The 24,739-nt window shown below is 36.1% G+C and overlaps 1 protein-coding gene across 2 annotated transcripts in view; it reads right to left on the reverse strand.

Moving 5' to 3' along the window:
• The window catches only part of AFG1L (AFG1 like ATPase), a 194,708-nt gene that overhangs the window by 114,541 nt on the left and 55,428 nt on the right, over positions 1-24,739 (reverse strand). For both annotated transcript variants that reach the window (XM_046674358.1, XM_046674357.1), the window contains exons 4-6: positions 17,144-17,245; positions 16,077-16,207; positions 938-1,037 (exon numbers count right to left, since the gene is read on the reverse strand). In XM_046674358.1, coding sequence (XP_046530314.1) covers positions 938-1,037; positions 16,077-16,207; positions 17,144-17,245 — 333 coding nt within the window. The remainder of the gene's footprint in view (positions 1-937; positions 1,038-16,076; positions 16,208-17,143; positions 17,246-24,739) is intronic.

Below are 24,739 nucleotides of genomic sequence, written 5' to 3' on the forward strand. Positions count from 1 at the left end.
CAAAGACTATTCACTGCGATGTATCTATGCGCTAGGCACTTTTAGGTGTTTAGAATACAACCATTAACAGAAGAGAGAAAAACCACTGCCCTCATGAAGCTTTAGCATCCTGGAAGGGGACAGACAATAAACCATAAATATAATAAGTAAATTATATGCTGGGTCCATAAGTGCTACAAGGAAAAAAAAAAGAGCAGGTAAGTTGGCGCAGTGGCAGAAAAAAAGGGAAGGGCTGTAGATTCAAACAGTGAGATAAGTCTAGGCTCACTAACAAAGTAATTTTTGAGCAAAGACCTCAAGGAAGTAAGGCCTTAGTTAGCCTTGCAGATGTCTGGTGGAAGAGCATTCCAGGCAGAAAGACGTGAATATTAAGAATGCAAAAATTACTATTTTTGGTTTCCTGGCCCTTCAACTGACCACATGATGAACTGAAAGAGACAAGATTTTAAACTTGTTGTTTTTATCTAAATATGACTTATATTTAAATTCTTAAATAATTTCCTAACAAGCCACAAGTGCTTTTTTAGAAATGATAAATTAAATGAAGTACTAGAAACTACTTGTGCAAGTGAGTTTTAGGTCTTTTTCTAAAATTTAATTAGGAATTTTTTCTCTCATTTCATTGAGTTTCTTTCATTGCCTGCAAAGAGTTAGAAAGGCCTGCATTTTTCTATATACACGTATGACATGCCTAATACTCAGAGAAAAACAGCAAAGACATCAAACATGGAAAATCATCTAGATTTAGCTTGCTGAGAATAAACATTTTTCAAACAAAAAACAACTGATTTTTTCAGATTAAGTCAGTTATAAAATTAATGATAAGCAAAGTCACCAGATTTATTAAAACCATAAAATGAGTACAAAATTATGGATTTTTTTAAAGCTTGTTAGTTTCCATCTAATTGGATGAGACTAACACAATGTTTGCTTTTACCTTCCGGTGGTCTGTTGGATGTTGCCACAACGACGACCCCGTTTTTGAACAGATTTTCAAAAAGCTGTTTCAGAATCATGGCATCAGCAATGTCAGTGACCTATGGACAACAACACATTTGTTTTATTTTAATTTCACTTCTGCTCTAACAAATTTGCTAATGGCTCATCTTTTTCTTTTTTAAGATAGAAGTGAATTCCAAGAGAAAAATTCTAATTATCATCATGAAGAAAAGAGTAGATAATTAAAAACATGAAAGACTATATAGTAGTCTTTTAAACTTGACTCTTTGTTTTTGTAAGCCTATCATTTCTATGCGAATTATCAAATGGTTCTATGTTAACTTCTTTTATAGTACTACAGGTGGAAAGCATAGATAATTGTACTAAACATTTAGGAAGTCTAATTAATTAGAACTAACATGACCAACTTCCTCCTCCTACTCCCATCACAGTCCTCCTTCTCCAAAAAAAAGGGAAAAAATAGAAAAAAAACACACCGTTTGTTGCGATTTCTAATACCTTTCTGGCAAAGGCCCTGAAAAGGTGACTTTAAATGGTTATGAGACTTTAGAAATAAGGACAAGTAGCCAGTGAGACATAATCAGCTGCTGTTGAAAATAGAATGATATGACATAGATACTATTGTGCAATTGTTGCACAAAACAATTCAACAGATGGCCCATCACAAAAATAAGCAATTTCATTGTTCTTTTTAAGTGCCTTCTATTACTGTCCATGAATAATCAAAAGGCACTGCAGTCACTTCCAGCACAGCCAGCCTCTGCTAACCTTCGCAAACACAAATATTCCTTCTACCAACAAAAAAAAAACCTAACAAGAATAGTTAACACAGTGCTTCAAAAAAATAACTTCGGACAAAACCAGAAATGCATCAGTTATAAAACTATTCCATCCAAGTTAAGTTACAGAGATACATATAACTACTGATCTTTTCTAAAATTATTTTTAAAAAATCCATAATTAACAAGTAAGCCTAATGATAACTTTTTTAAAAGCTTTTAAAAATCACAAAGAAAAACAGAAATTAAGGAGGGAAGGAAGCTGACTTCAAAAACAAATGTATAGTGAAGGTTGATATTCATCATTGCATCTTCCCCTACGAATATATTAATAACACAGCTTTTAGATACCCCCAATGTAAAAGTGTTTTTACATTTTCTTTAATAGCACATTTTAGATAATCTCAATAAAACTTGTTTTATATTCACAAAATATATCATATAATATATGATCACACTGTTATTTTTAAACCATGTTAGAGTACATAGAAACTAGTGGAATTCTTTAAAATTGAATCGAAATACTAACAGTTACCCACTAAATGGTTATAACACAACTAATACCAACAACCTGGGTTACACAGGTCTAAATCACTTTTCTCCTTACAGTAGATATGTTACTCAGAAGTTTAATCATTTCCTTCCCACCTGAAAAAACAAAACCAAATCAAGATATGGGGATGTGCAGATCTTTTTTTGCTGTCTCAGGCTGTAACTTTAAAACATTAACTAAAAAACTGCTGAACATTCCTTAAATTAAAAAGACTTCAGGAACTTATAAAGTAGTGATTAAAATGAAAAGGAAAGTGCCACTCTTTAATTATTTAGGAAAGTGATATTATTTAATTTGGAGCTTAGGACCACTGTCAAATTTTGCTTCCACAAAAACACTCACAGAGAAGGCCCTTTTCAAATGTTTAAACACCAGTGGCATTTCTGATGAGAGGACAGAACTAGCTTGTAAATTTTAGAAGGGAGTGCACTTTCAAACTGGATCCCCAATACACTGACTTTTAAAAAGAATATCAGCTAAAAATTATCCAATCTTAGAGAATAAAAAAGGTCATTTGACTATCTCACCAATGTTTTTGAAAAAATCAAAAATAGCTTTCGTGCCCTAAGGTTCAGAAAACTGAAGGGACATTTGGCTTATAACATAGTGCAAAGGTTTAAACTGAAAGTTGAAGAAAGCAAACAATAAAGACTTGTGGTTGAATTATAATTTGCTGTTTTTGCTTTACAGAATGTTTTTGCTCTATCAGAGTAAATTAACTTGGAGAAGCTATGGCTCATTAATAAAGCAGGAGTCACTTGGTGTAGCCGGGTGCCAATGTATACTCTTTTGATCTTGTCCGCGCACTTGTTCAGCTTTGCTGGGGAACAGTAATTTTACAGTACAAGTGAACAGGAGACAATTGGCCACACATTCTTGGAGAGCAGGCTTTTTCAGCATCCAGCATTTCATTACCACCAGGAACAAAAGAGAAGGCTACAGATTACCAATAAGGGTAGTCTGCTAATACAGAGAGTGGAGACATTTCATTAGCATTAAAGAGAAAAGATTTTTTATGACCTAGAGTTGCTTTCCATTATGACTCACTTAAGTAAAAAAGAAAAAAAAAAATCTAATGGTTAATTTACATGTGTAAGTGCTTGAGTCTCAGTCATCCACTGATTGGTACAGTGCCATGTAATGAGTGACAAACATAAGCATGCATTATCAGTAATTAGTATTAGCACAAAAATAAGCACCTATTTTTTATTAGCAGTTTTTAATAGCTTTCCTGTTTTACAAAAACGGTCAAAACTATTTTTTAAATGATATTGATAGCTTATAGAGGAGAATTCTGAATGATATTTTGCTCATCAGAATTCTTTTTTTTTTTTTTTTTGGAACCATATTAGCAAAACATCTATCCAGTGTCCCTAAAAAGAGATCAGAAGAAATAACATTTTTCTAAATCAGTTTCCTTTAGTATTCTGGTATCTTCAGAATCATAAATGGTTTAATGAGAAATATAAATATTCAAGGAGGACATAATGAAGATCCTAAAGAAAACTTTAAGGGAAATCTATTCTTTTATCTCAGCAACTAAAACAAAAAAAAAAAAACAATTATCTGGACAAATTTCTCAAACAAAATAAGAATAATATATCTGACACCATAGGTAAAATTAAAAGGCTACACTTAGCAAAGATGACCAAGCTAATGAGGAACACATTCTGCAAATGTAATCTGAATGCTACCAAAACATAATCCTAAAAACGCCCTAAATTCAAAAGCACAAAAAAGAAAGAGCATATTCTTGTTTTTAAGCAGCAATAATTCCCACTCATCTCCCAAGTAAAATAAATATTATATTAATTAACACCACCTAAAGGCCAATAATAATTGGTTAAAAATCAAGACCACTAATAGGATTCAATTAAAAGTGAAGTGGTGATTGTAGACATACTGTCGTTATGATTAAAGCACCTAAAAAATTCTTTTCTAGTAAATCAGCAATGTATTGTAATAGGCTTTAAAAGGTTTAAGGATAATTTTTAGGTTCTATCATTAGAACATCTACTAAAAGTCTACCAGCTCTAGCTCTATATATTTAAACACACAATAGAATACATCATATACCAAGGAGACCATATAACATAGTTGTTACTACTAGTGAATAAGAGCACTGACAATGGATTCAAACTGAGTTACCACCTGTGTGACCTTGGACAACTTACTTAACTTCTCTGACCCTTAATTTCCTCATCAATATAATGAAAGCAGTAATAATATCTACGGTGCAAAATTGTTATGATACGTATGTAAATCCTCAAGAAATGCTTACTGTGACTACTACCTATGTATGGTACATATGCTAGTATAATTCCATGTTATTTATGCATAGCTGTATAGAATTTTAGCTCTAGACAGAATGACACATAGCATAGTACAGCAGCTAAGAACACAGGCACAAAGAAAGCACTCACTAGGCAGTAGCTAATATTATTCCAGAATACATAATAGAATGTAAGCATTCCAATAGGTAAATGGGCATTGGCTCAAACAGATAGTTCATAAAAGATGTATTTTAACTAGTAAGTAAACAAACATGCAAAAAGTTCAACCATATTATTACTTAAAGGAATACACATTAAAACAAGGAGATACCATTTTTTATCTATTAAATTAGACAAAAATGTTAAGATAATTCAGAATGTTAAGAAAAAATATGGGTTGTTATTATATACAAGGAAAGTGGGACTAAGCTGGGGGCTACTTCAATGGTTATCATTTGGTACTACTGGGATTTATTCATTCACTCTGTATAATTATTCATTCATTCTCAAGCACTGTTCTAGACATTTGAGATACATCAATTAGCAAAACAAAGATTCCCACCTTCAAGTTTACAAAATAAAAAAGAAAATATATGTGTTAGAAGATGATATCTCTTATAAAAAAAGGAGGGCAAGGGGCATTGGAAGTGTGGAAGTCAATGGCAAACTGCAGTTTTAAATAGGATGCAAGGATGAGTCTTGCTAAGGAGATAATTGAGCAAAGACCTGAAGAAGTGAGAGAGTTATTTTGATTAGTATTTGGTTTGTATTAGCACAAAAATAAGCACCTATCTTTTATTAGCAGTTTATAATAGCTTTGCTGTTCTATGAAAATGGTCAAACCTATTTTTAAAATGATATTGATAGAGGAGAGGTATATGGGCGAAACTGTTTCATGTACAAGGAATGTCCAGTGCAAAAGCTCTGCTTGTTTGTTCTAAATTGCGTGGATATTGGGTGTCAGTGTCCTGGTGCAGCAATTTTTAGGGGTATCCTTTCACCCTCTTGAATTTTAGAAAAGGGGCACAGAGATTTGGACCAGCATTATCCAGTTTTGGTGTGTTGAAGGAGCTTCTCTAAGGCCAGTAGAAGTGGCTCCAGGATATTGAAACTAGGAAATCCAGGATCTGCTCAGGGATCATTTCCACCCTTAGGGGACAGATTCTTGCCCTTATACTCTCTCTTTCTCTCTTCTCAACAATTGGTATACGGAGACATTGTCCTTTTCTTGAATGCAGTGGTAACCTCCAGGGTTCAAGTTTGGAATCACAGAGGAAATAAAAGAGCAAGACTATTAATATTTTCCACTCAAGGATATTCAGCCCAACTTTGCTCAAGGGAAGGAGGCCTCTCGTGTTGTCAACTCTAACATACTACAAGGCTACACTGAAATTTGGGATCAAATACAAGCAATCAATTTGATATTCAGTCTTGTTTTGTCATCTCTGTGCCTATTTTCTTCAGAGCCCTGGTGAGAAAGAGGCACTTGGTATAACACCCACTATTAACTATGGTTCCCCAATTTATGAATAAAATAGGATTGGAAAGAAAATAGTAGGGAGCAATGAGCAAGGCTGAAAGTGTAGGCAATAAGGTCAGAGAGGAAGCAGCGGGGTTTGAGCAAGAGGAATGACACTGTCTTATATAGCACAGTATTTCCCTCCTTAGAGTTTAAGCCCTTTTAAGCTGAGTTTTCTGTTACCTGCAGCCAAAAGCATCCTATTAGATACCTCATCTCTGCTTTTCTGGGCTTTAGTTCGTCAGGTAATTCTCCTTCCATTGGAGGTAACAGATTTTATACTAAGGAAGGTGAAATTTCCTCACAGTACTTCTACTTATGCTGTCTTTTGTAGATCACAGGGCAATCTCTCTTGACATAGAAGAAATGAGCAAAACAGGTGTTGAATAGTTCCATTCTCAGCAAGACTCTATTTGCAAGAAATAGGCACAGAAGAGTCACTAAGAAGAGGAGGTTTACTTGAGAGGGGTGACATCACCATCATGGCAGAGTGAATTGTTCCCTTTGTCTCTCCCCTCCAAGTTACAATTAAATAGACATTCATTAACCAGCAGAGGATTCCCTGCACAGCACAACAGGACATCTGAAAGATCCATGCAGCCATGCATCTGAACGTGGGTGGACTGGATGCCCAGGAGGCAATGGAACTATATGAACACACCTCTCCCCTTCCCTGGTAGCAGTGATTTAGGTTACGAGTCCTCACACAGTGGCTGGCATGACTGTAAGAGGAGGTGGAGACAGCCCAGCCTGAATAAACACTTTCAGAGTTGTAGCCCAGCCTATGCCACAGTGGCCCTGCCTGTGGGAACACTTCCCACCAAGTGGCATGACTCAGCCCCTACGAAGGAGCCCCCACCAGATCAACCGAATGGCATGCAAGCACAAAGATGGGCCATGCAAGTGAAAGAAAGCCCCCCTCCTCCTGCCTAACACGTTGGCTGGTCCCCTGACAAGGCAGCAGCCCCACACCAGAGCACCTCCACATCCATGTGTGACCTACCTAGCAGCTGTAGGCAGGCCATGCAAACACAGAGTGGCCCTACCAGCACAAGTTCCAACAGATGGGGTGGGATCAGAAAACAGAGATCCTGGCACCCCCAGTGATGGCAGGTGGAATCTGCAAACTGATACTACTACAAATGGGCCAGCAAAGAATCAGTTCATCAAATACCATGAAAAACTATAGTAACAGTTCAGAGTAGAAGGAGAATGACAGGTCTCCAGAAACCAATCCTGACGTCACAGAAATTTACAATCTAAATGATAGAGAATTCAAAATAGTTGTCATAAAAAAACTCAACAAGTTCAAGACAACTCAGAAAGACAGTTCAGTGAGCTCAGGAATAAAATTAATGAGCAGAAGGAATACTTCACCAAAGAGATTGAAACTATAAAAAAAAAACCCAGAAATTCTGGACATGAAAAACACAATAATGAGATAAAATATAATCTACAATACTTAAAAAATAGGGCTGACATGATAGAAGACAGAATTAGTGATTTAGAGGATAGAAACATAGAAATGCTTCAAGTGGAGGAGAGAAAATCAAGATTTTAAAACAATGAAGAATTTCTTTGAGAAATATCCAACTAAACTAAGAAAAGTAACATAAAGATTATAGGTATTCCAGAGAAGAAGAGAGGGAGAAATGAGTAGAGAGTTTCTTTAAAGAAGTAATAGCTGAGAACTTCCCTAACCTGGGGAAGTATCTGGACTTATAAGTACATGAAGTTAATAGAACCCCTAATTACATCAATACAAAAAGACTTTCTCCAAGGAACATAATACTAAAACTGGCAAAAGTCAATGACAAAGAAAAAAATATTAAGAGCAGCAAGGCACAAGAAAATAACCTAAAAAGGAAGCCCTATCAGGCTTTCAGCAGATTTCTCAGCAGAAACCTTATAGTCTAGGAGAGAACGGATATAGCCAAAATAATGAGAGACAAAAACTTTCAGCCAAGAATACTCTATCCAGCAAAACTATCCCAGATATGATGGAGAAGTAAAAGCTTCCCAAGATAAACAAAAGCTAAGAGAGTTCATCACCATTAGGCCTGACCTATAGGAAACATTGAAAGGAGCCGTCCTATCTGAAACTAAAAAGCAAAGGTTTACAAAACCTTGAGCAAGGAGATAAATAGACAGATAAAATCAGAAAAGTGCAGCTCTATATCAGAATAGCCTAGTAAATACTTAATTATAACAAAAAAGACAAACAGAAGAAAAGAATCAAAAATAACTATAAACACTTCAATTTAGTCACAAACTCAGAACACAGAAAAGAACAATTTGTGACAACAAAAACTCAGAAGGAGAAGAAGAAAGGGGCAGAACCTGCTTAGGCTAAAGGAGATAAGAGGCTATCAGAAAGTGGACTATCTCATCTATGAGATCTTTTATACAAATCTCACGGTAACCACTAAACAAAAGATCAGAGCAGAGCCACAAATCATAAATAAGGAGAAAACCATCACAGAAAACCACCAAACTGAAATGGCAGTCAGAAATACAAGGGAAAAGAAACATAGAAATACAGAACATCTAGAAAACTAGAGATAAAATGGTAGTATTAATCCCTCATATACCAATAATCACTCTAAATGTAAATGGATTGAATTCTCCAATCAAAAGACACAGAGTGGCTGGATGAATTTAAAAAAAAGGACCCAACAATATGCTGCCTCCAGGAAACACATCTCAGCTCTAAAGACATAGGCTCAGAGTGAAGCGATGGAAGACGATGCTCTAAGCAAATGGCAAGTAAAAGAAAGCAGGTGTTGCCATACTTATATCAGAAAAAGCAGACTTTGAGGTCAAAAGGACAATGAGAGACAAAGAGGGGTACTACAGAGTGATAAAAGGGACATTCCAGCAAGAGAACATAACATGAATATAAGTGCACCTCAAACAGGAGCACCAAAGTATATAAAGCAACTGTCAACAGACCTAAAGGGAGAAATTGACAGCAACAGAATTAGACTAAGGGACCTCAACACCCCACTTACGTCAATGGATAGATCACCCAGACAGAAAGTCAACAAGGGAACAGTGGCCTTAAATGAAACATTAGACCAGATGGACTTCGTAGATTTATATAGAACATTCCATCCAAAAACAGCAGAATACACATTCTTCTCAAGTGCTCACAGAATGTTCTCAAAGATAGACCATATGTTGGGAAACAAGGGAAGTCTTAATAAATTTAAGAAGATTGAAATCATATCAAGCATCTTTTCTAACAACAATGCTATGAAACTAGAAATCAACTACAAGAGAAAGGCTGGGAAAGTCACAAATAAGTGGAGACTAAACAACATGCTCCTGAACAACCATTGCATCAATGAAGAAATCAAAGGAGAAATAAAAAAATACCTAGAAACAAGGAAACTGAAAACACAACATACCAACTCTCATGGGATGCAACAAAAGTAGTGCTAAGAGAGAAATTTATAGCAATACAGGCCTACCTCAACAAACAAGAAAAATTTCAAATAAGTAATCTTAAATCACATCTAACAGAACTAGAAAAGAAGAACAAACAAAATCCAAAGTCAGCAGAAGGAGGGAAATAAGAAAAATTAGAGAAGAAATAAATGAAATAGAGACTAAAAGAACAATAGAAAGAATCAATGAAACTAAGTGCTGGTTCTTTGAGAAGATAAACAAAATTGACAAACTCTTAGCCCAATTCACTAAGAAACAAAGAGAGAAGGCTCAAATAAATAAAATTAGAAATGAAAGAGGAGAAATTACAATGGATACTGCAGAAATACAAAGGATTATAAGAGAATAATACGAAAAACTATATGCCCACAAATTGGATAACCTAGAAGAAATGGGTTAATTCTTAGACTCATACAACCTCCCAAAACTGAATCAAGAAGGAATACAGAACCTGAATAGACCAATCACAAGTAAAGAGATCAAAACAGTAATCAAAAACCTCCCCAAAAAACAAAAGTCCAAGACCAGATGGCTTCCCTGGAGAATTCTACCAAACATTCAAAGAGGATTTAATATCTACCCTTCTCAAATTATCTCAAAAGATTGAAGAAGATGGAATGCTTCCTAACTCATTATATGAGGCCAACGTTACCCTGATATCAAAATCAGACAAGGACAACACAAAAAAGGAAAATTAAAGGCCAATATCACTGATGAACATCGATGCAAAAATCCTCAACAAAATACTGGCAAATCATATACAGCAACACATTAAAAGGATCATACACACGATCAAGTGGCATTTAAACCAAGGTCACAGGGATGGTTTGACATCCGCAAATCAATCAATGTGATACACCACATTAACAAAATGAGGAAGAAAAATCACAGGATCATCTCAATAGATGCAGAGAAAGCATTTGGCAAGATCCAACATCCATTTATGATAAAATCTCTCAATAAAATGGGGATAGAAGGAAAGTACCTCAACATAACAAAGATCATATATGACAAACCCACAGCCAACATCATAATCACTGGTGAAAAACTGAAAGCCATCCCTCTGAGAACAAGAATAAGAGAAGGGTGTCCATTCTTGCTACTCTTATCCAACATAGTACTAGAGGTTTTGGCCAGAACAGTTAGGCAAGAAAAAAAAATAAAAGCTATCCAAACTGGAAAGAAAGAAGTAGAACTCTCACTGTTTGCAGACGACTGATTCCATACACAGAAAACCCTAAAGGATCCACCAGAAAGCTATGGGAAATAATCAACTACAGCAAAGTGGCAGGGTACAAAATCAACTCACAAAAATCAGTTGCATTTCTATACACTAATCATGAACTAGTAGAAAGAGAAGTCAAGAAGACAATCCCATTTACAATCACAACAAAAATAATAAAATATCTAGGAATAAATTTAACCAAGGAGGTGAAAGACCTATACACTGAAAAATATAAGACATTATTGAAAGAAATCAAAGAAGACATGAAGAAATGGAAGGATACTCCATGCTCATGGATTGGAAGAATAAACATAGTTAAAATGTCCATACTACCTAAAGCAATCTACAGATTCAATGCAATCGCAATCAGAATCCCAATGACATTCTTCACAGAAATAGAACAAAGTATCCTAAAATTGATATGGAACAACAAGAGACCCCAAATAGCCAAAGCAATCCTGAGCTGGAGGCATCACAATCTCTGACTTCAAAATTCACAACAAAGCTATAGTAATCATAACAGCATGATATTGGCACAAAAACAGACACACAGATCAGTGCAACAGAATTGAGAGCCCAGAAATGAAACCAAACATCTACAGACAGCTATATTTGACAAAGGAGCTAAGAACATACAATGGAGAAAGGAAAGTCTCTTCAATAAATGATTTGGGGAAACTGGACAGCCACATGTAAAAGAATGAAAGTAGACCATTATCTTACACCATACACAAAAATTAACTCAAAATGGATTAAAGATTTGAACGTAAGACCTGAAACCATAAAACTCCCAGAAGAAAATACAGGCAGTACAGTCTTTGACATCGGTCTTAGCAGCATCTTTTCAAATACCATGTCTATTCAGGCATGGAAAACAAAAGAAAAAATTAAAAAATGGGACTACATCAGACTAAAAAGCTTCTGCAAGGTAAAGGAAACCATGAACAAAATGAAAAGACAACTCACCAACCTGGAGAAAATATTTGCAAATCATATATCTGAAAAGGGGTTAATTGACAAAATATATAAAGAACTCATACAACTCAACAACAAAAAGACAAACAACCCGATCAAAAAGTTGGCAGAGGATATGAACAGACATTTTTCCAATGAAGATATACAGATGGCCAACAGGCACATGAAAACATGTTCAACATCACTAATTACTAGGGAAATGCAAATCAAAACTACAATGAGATAGCACCTCACACCCGTCAGAATGGCTATAATTAACAAGAAAAAAATAACAAATGCTGGAAAGGATGTGGAGAAAAGGGAACCCTCATACACTGCTGGTGGGAATGCAAACTGGTGCAGCCACTACGGAAAACAATATGGAGATTTCTCAAAAAATTAAAAATAGAAGTACCATTTGACCCAGCTATCCCACTACTGGGTATTTATCCAAAGAACATGAAATCAACAATACAAAGAGATCTACGCACCCCTATGTTCACTGCAGCATTATTCACAATAGCCAAGATATGGAAGCAACCCAAGTGTCCATCAATCAATGACTGGATAAAGAAGATGTGGCATATATATACATAATGGAATACTACCCAGCCATAAAAAAAGACAAAAACATCACATTTCTAACAACATGGATGGACCTTGACAGTATTTTGTTAAGTGAAATAAGCCAGACAGAGAAAGACAAACACCATATGATTTCACTCATATGTGGAAGATAAACAAACACATGGATAAAGAGAACAGATCAGTGGTTGCCCAAGAGGAAGGGGGAGGCGGAGTAGACAAAAGTAGTAAAGGGACACATAAGTATGGTGACGGGTAAAAACTAGACTATTGGTGGTGAGCACGATGCGGTCTATATAGAAAGTGACATATAATAATGTACACACAATGTGATTTATAATCATCAATATGACAATCAATCAATCAATCAATGAAAAGGAGTATTACTCGAGACTCCAGGATAGGAACAGACTCATAACACCTCCTGGGAACTGGAGCTGGAATTGCCCTGGGATTGGAGGTAGCTCTGGAGAACTCAGCAGCTGTCTAGGGAGCACCCTAGTACTCCTCCCTCTAATGTGAGTGAGTTACTTCCTATGTCTCTTTGTTCCTGTCTCTTTTCCAAGTGGGAACTTCCTTCTATGCCTTTTAAATACATGAAGGAGAGTATATGATTGGCCCAATTGCCAAGCCCCACCACACAAGTCCAAGGTTGTTGACAAGCTTGTAGACTGGCTATTCATAGATCAGATGTCCAGACACAGTCTATTTGATTGTGGGACAGATAGGGTCCTGTGGTATGAAATAAGGCTCTGGAAGGCAACTGGGATGAATTAATAAATGAATGAATAAACATCAAACCAACTCTGGATGAAGCAAGCAGACAGCCCCATCACATCCACTTTTCTTCATTAGCAAATGCCATTTTATAAGCAAAGGGTCTGCTCTCCCTTCTATCTAATGTGTAATTTGAAAAATCCTTTTTGTTGCCTGCATTTCTTTTGCAAGACTTGGATTATCGGGAACGTTAGCATCTTGATAGTTGCTTTTGTTTCCTTCTTCCCAGCCAATTCTCAACCCTTCTGAAATCTGAACTCAATGGAGAATTCCCAGAGCAACCAGACACATTTCTGTCAGGACCTCCCTATCAGGGCGGCATTATGACTTTCATGGGCCCTAGGCACTTTTACCTTCATGAGCCCCTTCCTCAACTAAAAAATAAGTTAATTGTATATGTATAATATCTTATAACTGTGTTGGTATAAGAAACATATAATACAGATTCAAGCTGGATCCTTTATTGATATATTCATTTTTTTCTTCAAATTTTAAAAGAAATTAAAATATTTCCATGGGCCCCTAAAAGTATCATTGACCCTAGGGACTGTACCTCCTGTGCTTAATGGGCAATGTGGCCCTGCTTAATTATAAATCTGAGGATCTCTTTTGCACAGTCAGATTTTCGGCTCCTAACCTGAAATAGTCTAGCCAACGGTCCTCACGTCACAGAAACTTGCCAATCATTTCTCTATGTGTTTTAAAATTTATATTTTTTAAGTTAAGGGTAACAATTTCTACACAATACCTAGGAAATTCTGATGCCTTTATATTCCTCAACTATATGATGGAGATAATAATAACTCTTTTATAGAATTAAATGAAGTAAGGATGTAAAAACACTCTGTAAACCATGAATCATTTTACAAAGGTTGGGTATTAACATACTTCTTAAAAATTTTAACTTCATTACTTAATCCTAACTTAAGTAAAAATTTATTGTGCGGCTGGCCCCATGGCCTAATTGTTAAGTTCGGCATGCTCCGCTTCAATGGTTCAGGTTCAGTTTCCAGGTACGGACCAACACTAGTCAGTGGCAGCCATGCTGTGGCAGCAACTCACATACAAAATAGAGGAAGACTGGCACAGATGTTAGCTCAGGATGAATCTTCCTCAAGCAAAAGAAAATTTACTGTGCCAAATTCAATTTTATTTAGATATAATTTGCTTAAGAAACTCATAATGAGAAGATAAGAGAGATGGCTTTCATTGATTCATCCCTGACTTTTGTTGTTGAAGGCAGCTTAACTATTAACTTCAGTGCTATATTTAGAACTAAATTTAGAACTAAGTGAGGCCCTTCTCTTTCTGTAATACACGGTTGTACTTCATATACCTCTTCAGAGTAGCAAGGGAACATCTCTTTTCCATAAGCCTTTCTTCTGAAGACCTCTGAAAAGAAGGGGTGAATGCCAGGCTGTCTTAATATGACTAAAGAGGTAAAGAAGTAAGTTTCCTCCTTTGTAGATGGTTCAATGTAACACCATTCCTAGTGAAAATTCTTCTTTCTCCTCTATCATAAATCGAGACCACTGTTAGCTATGTGTATCAAGTTGTTAGAGAAGACCTATCATGCGTCATTGGGACAAAGGCATCCGGCCCACATTATCTTCCCACTAACCATGGTTTTTAAGCACAGAAGAACAGGAAATAACTCACTTCCAATTTAAGTGCATAAATGCAGGGAATCTTAAAACTGGAAGAAACATTAAAATTCAACTAGGGCAATTCCTTCACTTCATCACAAATACGATGTGAACTTCAATGAGATGTGTGAATGACCCAGGCCCTACCTCAGAGTAGGCACACAACAGTTAGTTTCCCGCCCTTGAAAGTTCTCTGGGCCTTTATTCTAGGCAATCAGACACAGGCGTTTCTGCACTCAGCCCCAGAAATGTTTTCCAAAAGCTTTGGGTGTAAAGCCCTATTTTTAAGCTTATATTCAGTATTTGTGGATTTTTCTATTTTCATCCCAGTAATTAATTGCTTTTATGATAAGCATTATAGAAAAACCAACTATTACTAGTAGTACTTTCAGAACTACTAAAGAAATCAGTCAAATAAAAAGGAAGCAATTCTTAATGTAGAGTATTTACTATTACTGTTACTATTATTATTATAACACTGGCTATGACATAGGATACAGAATAAGCATAAGACACGGTTTTTGCCTTCATGCCATATTTGCTCTCAAAAGAAATAAAGATCAGGAAATAACTTACTATCAATTTAAATGTACAATTTCAGAGAATCCTAAAACTAGAAGAAATTTTAAAAGTTCACCTAGGGCAACTCCCTCCCTTCATCACAGATAAATGGTGAGGCTTAAATGCGATGTGTGAATCACTTGGTTTTTATATAACACTTTAAAAAACTCCAACATCTTTAAAGACAGTATTGTGTAATCATTACATTATCTCCACTGTGGTGTAGGGGAAATGTGAATCCACTACTAGAATAGAGGGGTGGGCAAACTTATTCAATAAAAGGTTGAATAGTAAATATTCTAGGCTTTGCAAGCCACATATGGTCTTTGTTGTATTTTCTTTTCTCTTTTTTAATGACCTTTTAAAAATACAAAAATCCTTCTTTCCTCACTGGTCATACAAAAGCAGCTGGGCCAGACTTGCCCTGTGCAAGCCACGGTTTGCCAACTCCTGGACCAGACAGTAAAATTAAAGTCACAAGAGGGGCTGGCCCCGTGGCCGAGTGGTTGGGTTCGTGCGCTCCACTGCAGGCAGCCCAGTGTTTCGTTGGTTCAAATCCTGGGCGCGGACATGGCACTGCTCATCAAACCATGCTGGGGCGGCATCCCACATGCCACAGCTGGAAGGACCCACACCAAAGAATATACAACTATGTACCAGGGGGCTTTGGGGAGAAAAAGGAAAAAAATAAAATCTTAAAAAAAAAAAAAATTGAAGTCACAAGAGACAATGTGTCAAATCTTCACACTTCATTCAGTATACCATTCAACATCTATGAAACATCTCTACCTTACCTGAAATTCATCAAAACATAAGAGACACGCTTCTTCGCTGATTTCTTCGGCTATCGGAGCTATTGGATCATATGATTTAGCCATGAACCCTGCTTTCCTTTTTGGCAAACTCTGTTTAAGGCGGTGTATTCCTTAAATGGATGAAAGTAAACACAAATCAAATGTTGTATTAACAGTACATTTTAGACAACTATAACATATTTTTTAAATCTCTAAATGAAACTTTAGTGTGAGCATAAAAATTAAGTTTAAATTCCACATACAATCAAATGCGATTATTGAAAGTGGTTGCATTTTCTCTACCTCAAAATAAGTTGTTCACATATTACTATATTCCCACGGTTGTAGGGACACTTTGTGGTCATTCCATCTCTACTCTTCAATCACTTTGGAGACGACAAAGTGATAGACTAGATGACTAGATGGTGACCAGATGGATGGACAGATCCATCTTAGTCCTGAGGATTTGAGGGATGCAGGCAGAGGTGGTGGTCCTGCCCTGTGACTAGCATATCTAATCAGGATGTTTCCTTGTCTCTAGCCAGTCCCACTTCATTCGTTACATGTGTACTAAATGCTGACGGTATTAGAAGAAGAACACAATGTTCCTGCCCCGGGAAGGTTACAGTATAACTGGTAGACAAAGAATGTAGAAACAAGATTACATAAGAGCACTGACAAAGCAATAAAGCATGCACACAAGAATAACCCAAATGCCTACATGCTAAAGGGACACACAGGAAAGGACCTTATCGAGAATTTCTTGAAACAGGTAAGGTTTTAACATTTCTCATTGATCCTTAGTAGAAAGAGAAAATGCCTTACCATCATTTAGTAACTCCTGTTCTCTTATTCGGAAGTACTGCATTTGTATTTAGGACCAACTCTGGACACATTACTAATTGTTTCAGTATAGCCCAAAACAAACGAAACCAAATAAAATCTTACTTCAAGCAAAAATCTAATTTTTTTAAAGATTAAAAGATTAAGAATTTTAAAAGATGAGAAAAACTATTTGTAGTGTTTGCCCACATAAAAAAATCACTTCTTTCATATCATTAACTTACTTTCATGAACATCTAGCATGAAACCATGAAAATGAACCCGTTTTTTCCTCTTCATTTCCACATAAGCATAAAACATGTCCATCACCATTGTTTTCCCTGTCCCTTAAAAAAAAAGGAAAAATACTTTTAAACAGTATGTAGTGATCGCTCTAACGACTGTTCACTAGCTTTGGGATAATGAGACCACACTCTTCTGCTGGAAAGCTTAAGACAATGTCACTTTTTTAAAAAGGGGTGTTTATTTTTTATGTTAAACTAGTTAAAAATAAAATGTTGATATTACCCTTTTCTGTTAAAATCTTGTTTTTAGGAAATACAACACTTTAACATTACAGGGCTATTTCCCTCAGAGATGTATGTTCATAAACTGGCAAGATTTACAGATTATTCATTCTTCAATTTCTCTTCCAAAAGGCATCAGTAGAAATAAAATAACTTTCTTAATTAAATAAATATTTATTGGGCTATTACTAAGCATGAGGAACCGTCAGGCCCCATGGGAAAATGAGAAAACGAAAAATGAGAAAATGAAGATTAGTATCTAACATAAATACAGAAAATAAAAACAGATATAGATTAGAGCAGGAAAACTGCCAATTATAACACTTTTTTAAAAAGCAGAGAATATAGGTCTTTCAAACTGAGGCCTATTGAAAGAAATTTTGATACAGTTAACCCTTATAAAGAAATTATCCAATTTCAATACTCTGAAACTTCTAGTCACTATGACTGCATGAGTAATTGAAGAGTCAACAGCCTGAGCATTCAACAAGGCATGCACAGAAAGCCCCGTTCCCTCACAGAAAGCCCAGAGCTTTCAGGACGGTGGCAGTGCTCAAGTTCGGTTCAAACCTAGCATTCCCTGGCAGGCCAGGCCAGGGCATGCTGATCCTGTCTCTCATCCTTACTGCTTCCTCCACCACCCCACCTCCACCGTACCCACACTCTCCTCACAGGAGCTGTGATTAGTAAATTCAAAGGCAGCTCAGGAACTAAGATCTGTGTCTTAAATCTTTGGGACTTTCCTCTTTTCCATAAGATGACTTTGGGCCCATGCCATTTGAATGGCCAGAAAGTTTTTTGCATATGAAAATACAATTCGCCAAACATGTTTTTAATGAAGAGATCATTTATATCAAAGAGTAATTTTTTGCAAAAATATTCAGTACAATATCTCTTGATACAGTGAGTGGCAGTAGATTTTATATGATTACATTTATGCAACAAAGTAAATTAATAAAGTTTCAAATTCTGTGGCATGAAGCATAGTATACTTGTGGATCCAGAAAAAAGTCATGAATTACCTAACCAAAAATGTAAATAATATATATTTGAATGTAATCTTTATACTAACTCTAAAACTGGGCTTAAAATATAATAAGACCATCAAATAAAAAGTTTCTGGAGATAAAAGCAAAAGGAAGAAATCATAAAGGAAAAGCTTGATAGATTAGGCTACAGGAAATTCAACCTCCTGCATATCAAGGTCACCATAAATAATATTAATATCCTTATTTATTTAATGAATATATTTTTACTGAATGCCTACCATGTATGAGATCTTAATCTAGGTGTTCAGGATATGGCAGTGAACAAAACTGAGAAAAATTCCTGCCCTCATGGAGCGTGAGGGTTTAACCTCATATATCTTTAAGATATAAACAGCTCTTAGAAACTACAATGGATATCTTTTTTTTTCCCCCTGTCTGTCCTAAATCTCTTCCTTCTAAAAACTTCTCAACTTAGTATGATTCTATGACAGTATTGATCACGGGGTGGGCCAATCAAAATACCCCATTACCCTATTCGCTGCAGTTGGCCTTGTGGTGGGCATGTAACCCAATTAGATCAGCGTTCTCTAGGCAGAGTTAATATGGATTCTGAGAATGAGAATCGTCCCTTCTCCTTTTAAGAGAGCAACCTAGAAGATCCCAGGAGTCATCTTTCCTACAACATTAAAGAGTCCTGACCAAGAATGAAGCCAACAATAAGGAAAGCAGAACCAGAAGACGAAGGTGGAGGGAAAGGGAGGGAAGGAGAGAGATCCTCCAAATACCATTTAAGCTCACAGATCTACCGTGGCTGGATCAGGTTATCACTAGACTTAACAATTAAAGCCACCATTAAATTCCTCCCCGGTTCGGCTAATTCAACTGGCTTTTTATTTTCACTGCAACTGTAAGAGTACTGAACAACACAGAATTAACATCATTAATGTGCAAAGAATACAAGTATTAAAATGACCCCAAAAACATAAATAGCTTTAAACATATTTTTAAAAGTTTAACTCCACCAGAAATAAAAGAAATACAAATTAAAACACCAATGATATACCATTTTTACGGTGGTGAGGATGTGGGAAAATAAGCACCCTGACATACTTCTGCTGGGAGTGTAAGACCAATCTTTCTCCAAGTCAATTTGTCTTTCTGCAAGTCCATCAAATGGCTTAAAAATACTCAGAACCAAAATAACTACTGTAAAGATATTTCTTCTCCCTAAATTATTTTGACGGTCAATGAAATCCCAATCAAAATCAATTTAGGAATAATTTGACAACATGATTCTAAAGTCTATCTCCTGGTTAAAAATAAATAAATAAATGCCTATCAACAGGAAATTGGTTAAGTGAATTGTGGAAAATTCATATAATAAAATAGTATATACTCAGCAAAATGAGCAAGATGGATCAACATGTACTGATATAGCATGACATCCAGGATGTACAATTAATTGAAAAAATACTTAACATTTGAGTAAAACAAAATAAACACCTACACTTTAAAATTTTCACTTAAATGGATAATACAAAAAGAAGTGTCAAAAATATTTTTAAAAAAGGTAAGTGGCAAGTAGTGAAGGTTGGGGGAGGCAAGGAGAGAAGGGAGAGGAAGTACAAAACAAAACGATATTATAAAATTAGAGAAATTACATTTGAATAGTACTGGATTTCTTAAAATATCAACTAAACCAAATAAGCAGATTGAAGTATATATAATAACAACGTATATGAAAAAAATTAACAATTGCTAAAGACAAATACTCAGCCATTTGTAAAAAATAAAACCAGATCCCTACACCTTACATTTCACACCAAAATTAACTGCAGATGAATTTAAGTTGCTAAAAAAAAATGAAAGACCCAGAAGACAACAGTTGTGAACATTTGCATAACCTTGGAGTAAGAAAGGCTTAGCAATGTGTATCAGGAAAATGAAAACTCTTAAGAGCCTGTGTTACAGAAATTGGTTCTGGACTCACCATCTCAACATAAAATACCAGAAAACTGGATGAAATATATGAAACTAATGTTTTCAGACATTGGAAAAGAAGCAACACAAGGCTCTGCTGCCTGAGAGAAAGGAAAAATAAGATAAGCCCTATACCACTCCAGCTTTTGGCTTGGAGGCACCTTGAAGGTTGCTGCACCGAAAGGGTAAATCCAAGTAAAATGCCCAGGTCTAGCTGAGTGAGTTAAGAGATATCAGAATTATGGGAGTTCAATGCAGGGGAAATTTGCAAGGCAAAGGGCCAGAGAAGAGGAGGCTACACTATAATGAAAGAGCTCTAGAAATCAACCTGTGGGTACTCTTGAGTCTTTGGCTGAGTACTAGCTGCTCACATGTAGGTTGATACTCCATGATGTGAGGCAAAGAATGGCCACCAGGAAGGTGTAAGATGAACAATTTCTAGAGATATTGATACGTGCAACAACTTGAATGACTCTCCAAGGAATTATGCTGAGTGAAAAAAAGCCAGTCTCAAAAGGTTACATATTTTCCATTTATATAACCTTTCCAAATGACAGAATTTTAGAAAAGGAGAACAGATTAGTGGTTGCCAGAACTTAGAAACGGAGGATGAAGGCTGGCCCAGTGGTGTAGTTAGGTTCCCATGCTCTGCTTTCATGGCCTGGGGTTTACAGGTTTGGATCCGAGGCGCAAACCTACACACCGCTCATCAAGCCATGCTGTGGCAGCATTCCACATACAAAATAGAGGAAGAATGGCACAGATGCTGGCTCAGCGAGAATCTTCGTCAAGCAACAAGAGGAAGATTGGCAACAGATGTTAGTGCTGGGTCAATCTTCCTCACCAAAAGAAAAAACAAGAAATTGAGGGTAAGCAGGTATGGTTATAAAATTATGGGCAACACAAGGGATTCTTGTGGTGATAGAATTGTTCAGTATCTTGACTGTGGTGGTAGATACATGAACCTACACAGGTAATAAATTGTACAGAACTAAATACACACACATAAGTGAGTATAAGTAAGACTGGAGCAATTTGAATAAGGCCCATGAATTGTATCAATGTCAATATCCTGGTTGTGATATATATACTATAGTTTTGCAAAATGTTACCTTTGGGGGAAAAAGAATAAAGTGCATGTGGATCCTTCTGTATTACTTTTAACAACTGCCTGTGAATTGATAATTATCTCAACAAATTTCAATTAAAAAAAATACTTCAAATGAATCAATCTGGCATGCAAATAACCCTCTGCCAAAATAAAATTCAACACATAAAAACCATATAATTATCACAACATTTGAAAACAATTTTGACAAAATTCAGCACACATTCATGATAAAAACTCTCAGAAAACTCGGAAAAGAGGGAGACTTCTTCAGTTTCATAAAGGATGAATACAAAAAAACTACAATGAAGAGATCTCAACATCACTAATCATTTGAGAAATGCAAAACAAAACTACAATGAGATACCACTTCACATTCATTAGGATGGCTACTATGAAAAGAAAAGAGAGGGTGGCCCCATGGCATAGTGGTTAAGTTCAGCACACTCTGCTACAGCAACCCAGGTTCATGGGTTTGGATCCCAGGTGAAGACCTACACCACTCATCAGCCATGCTGTGGCAGTGACCCACATCTAAAGCAGAGGAAGACTGGCACAGATGTTAGCTCAGGGCTAATCTTCCTCAGCAGAAAAAAACAGTAGAAAATAACAAGTGTTAGTAAGAATGTGGAAAAATGGGGACCCTTGTACATTGCTGGTGGGAATATAAAATGGTACAGCTGCTGTGGAAAATGGTATGTCAGGTCCTCAAAAAAGTAAATGCACAATGACCATATGATCCAGCAATTCCACTTCAGGGTATATACACAAAACAATTGAAAGCAGGGATTTGAACAGATATCTGTACAGCAGTGTTCACAGCAGTATTATTCACAACAATCAAAAGATGGAAACAACCCGGGGCCGGCCCAGTGCCACAGAGGTTAACTGCACACGTTCTGCTTCAGCGGCCCAGGGTTCGCCAGTTTGGATCCCAGGTGCGGACCTATGCATCACTTGTCAACCCATGCTGTAGCAGGCATCCCACATAAAATAGAGGAAGATGGGCACGGATGTTAGCTGAGGGCCAGTATTCCTCAGCACAAAGAGGAGGATTGGTGGCAGACGTTAGCTCAGGGCTAATCTTCCTCAAAAAAAAAAAAAGTTCATTAAAAAAAAAGATGGAAACAACCCAAACATCCATCAACAGATGAATGGATAAACAAAACTGGTATATCTATATAATGGAATATTTTTCATCCCTAAAAAGGAATGGAATTCTGACAGATGCTACAACATAGATGAATCTTGAAGATCCTATGCTAAGTGAAATAAGCCAGACACAAAAAAATAAATATTATATGACTTCCTTTATATGAGGTATCTAGGGTGGTCAAACTCATAGAGACAAAAGTAGAATGGTGGTTGCCAGGGGCTGGGAGGGAGGTAGTACAGAATGGATAGATACTGTTTATAACAGGGACAGAGTCTCAGTTTGGGAAATGAAAAGATTCTGGGGACGGATGGTGGTGATGGTTCCACAACAATGTGAATGTACTTAATGCCACTGAACTGTATACTTAAAAAATGGTCAAAACAGTAAATTTTATGTTATACATATTTTGCTAACAATAAAAAAATTAAACATTAAGAAAAAAAATGCCTTGCAGTTAACATCATACTCACTACTCAAAGACTGAACTCTTCTCTAAAATTGGACACAAGGCAAGGACATCCACTCTCACTACTTCTAGTGAACACTGTACCGGAGTTCCTAGCTAGTGCAAAGAGGCCAAAAAAGAACTAGAAGGCATACACATTGTAAAGGACAAAGTAAAATTATCTTTATTCACAGACAACACGATTGTGTACACAAAAAATCCTAAAGAATCTACCAAATAACCACTAGAGTTAATAATTGAATTTAGCAAGGTCATCAAAAAGTCAATTGCTTCTACACACCAGCAGTGATAAGTTGGAAATTAAAAATTTTAAATATAATACCATTTGCAGTGTCATCAGAAAACATAAAATACATAGAAATAAATTTATCAAAAACATGACAGACTTCTGTACTACAAACTACAAAACACCACTGAGAAAAATTAAAGATCTTAAAAAATGAAGAAATTGCGGCCAGCCCAGTGGTATAGTAGTTAAGTTCACACACTCCGTTTTGGTGGCCCAGAGTTCGCGGGTTCAGATCCTGAGCTTGGACTTACACACCGTTCATCAAGCCCTGCTGGGGCGGCATCCCACATACAAAATAGAGAAAGATTGGCATGGATATTAGCTCAGTGACAATCTTCCTCAAGCAAAAAGAGGAAGATTGGCAAGAGATGTTAGCTCAGGGCCAATCTTGCTCACGAAAAAAAAAAAGAAGAAGAAGAAATATACCATGCCCATAGATTAAAAGACTCAATATTTTAAGCTTTCAATTCTGTGCAAATTGATCTATAGATTCAATAAGCACAATCAAAGTCCCCAGAATGATCTTTTTTAAGAAAGTGACAAGCTCATTCTAAAATGCATATGGAAATACAAAGGCCATAGAATAGCCAAAACAACCTTGAAAAAGACAAAATTGGAGGACGTACATCACACCACGGAGATGCATCAGCAAAATCCAGGTTGTAGGAAACCCTACAGGACAAATAAGTTTATATATATGCATGTAAGTGTGTATACATATATACATATACATATGCACACATATATAAACATATATACGCATATACACACACATATATATGTATACACACATGCACACTTACAAACATAATCTGGATTTTGCTGAAGCACCTCTTTGGTGTGACATGAGTCACACACACACACACACACACACACACAAAGAGAGATCTAAAGACGACCAATATCACATTGAAAACAGAAACATTTATGATATAATTAGAAATGTGAATAACTGAATATTTGATGAAATTAAAAATAATTTTTAAAAGTGTGAAAATGATAGAGGCTATACATACTTAAATTTCTACTTATTTTGTATTCATTATTCCTCTTATTAATTCTTATCAATGTCTATATTTTCTCTACTTCTAACAGAGACTAGTAGATATACACAAGAAATTATCAATATTTCACTTTCCACAGCACCAAACAGTGCTCAGTGTGAGTCTCAGAGGAGAATGTTCAGTTCATGCCACTAGCAAAATAGGAAAAAAGGTAACCAAGACCTTTCTGAAATGTAAAATTCTTTTAATGTGTCTATGATATGCAACTTTAGGTTTAGTACGGTGGGCAAGAGCCTGTAGGTGGTGTAATATCAGAGATGTT

The sequence above is a fragment of the Equus quagga genome, chromosome 11 (assembly GCF_021613505.1).
Source record: "Equus quagga isolate Etosha38 chromosome 11, UCLA_HA_Equagga_1.0, whole genome shotgun sequence".
Classification (NCBI taxonomy): Eukaryota; Metazoa; Chordata; class Mammalia; order Perissodactyla; family Equidae; genus Equus; species Equus quagga.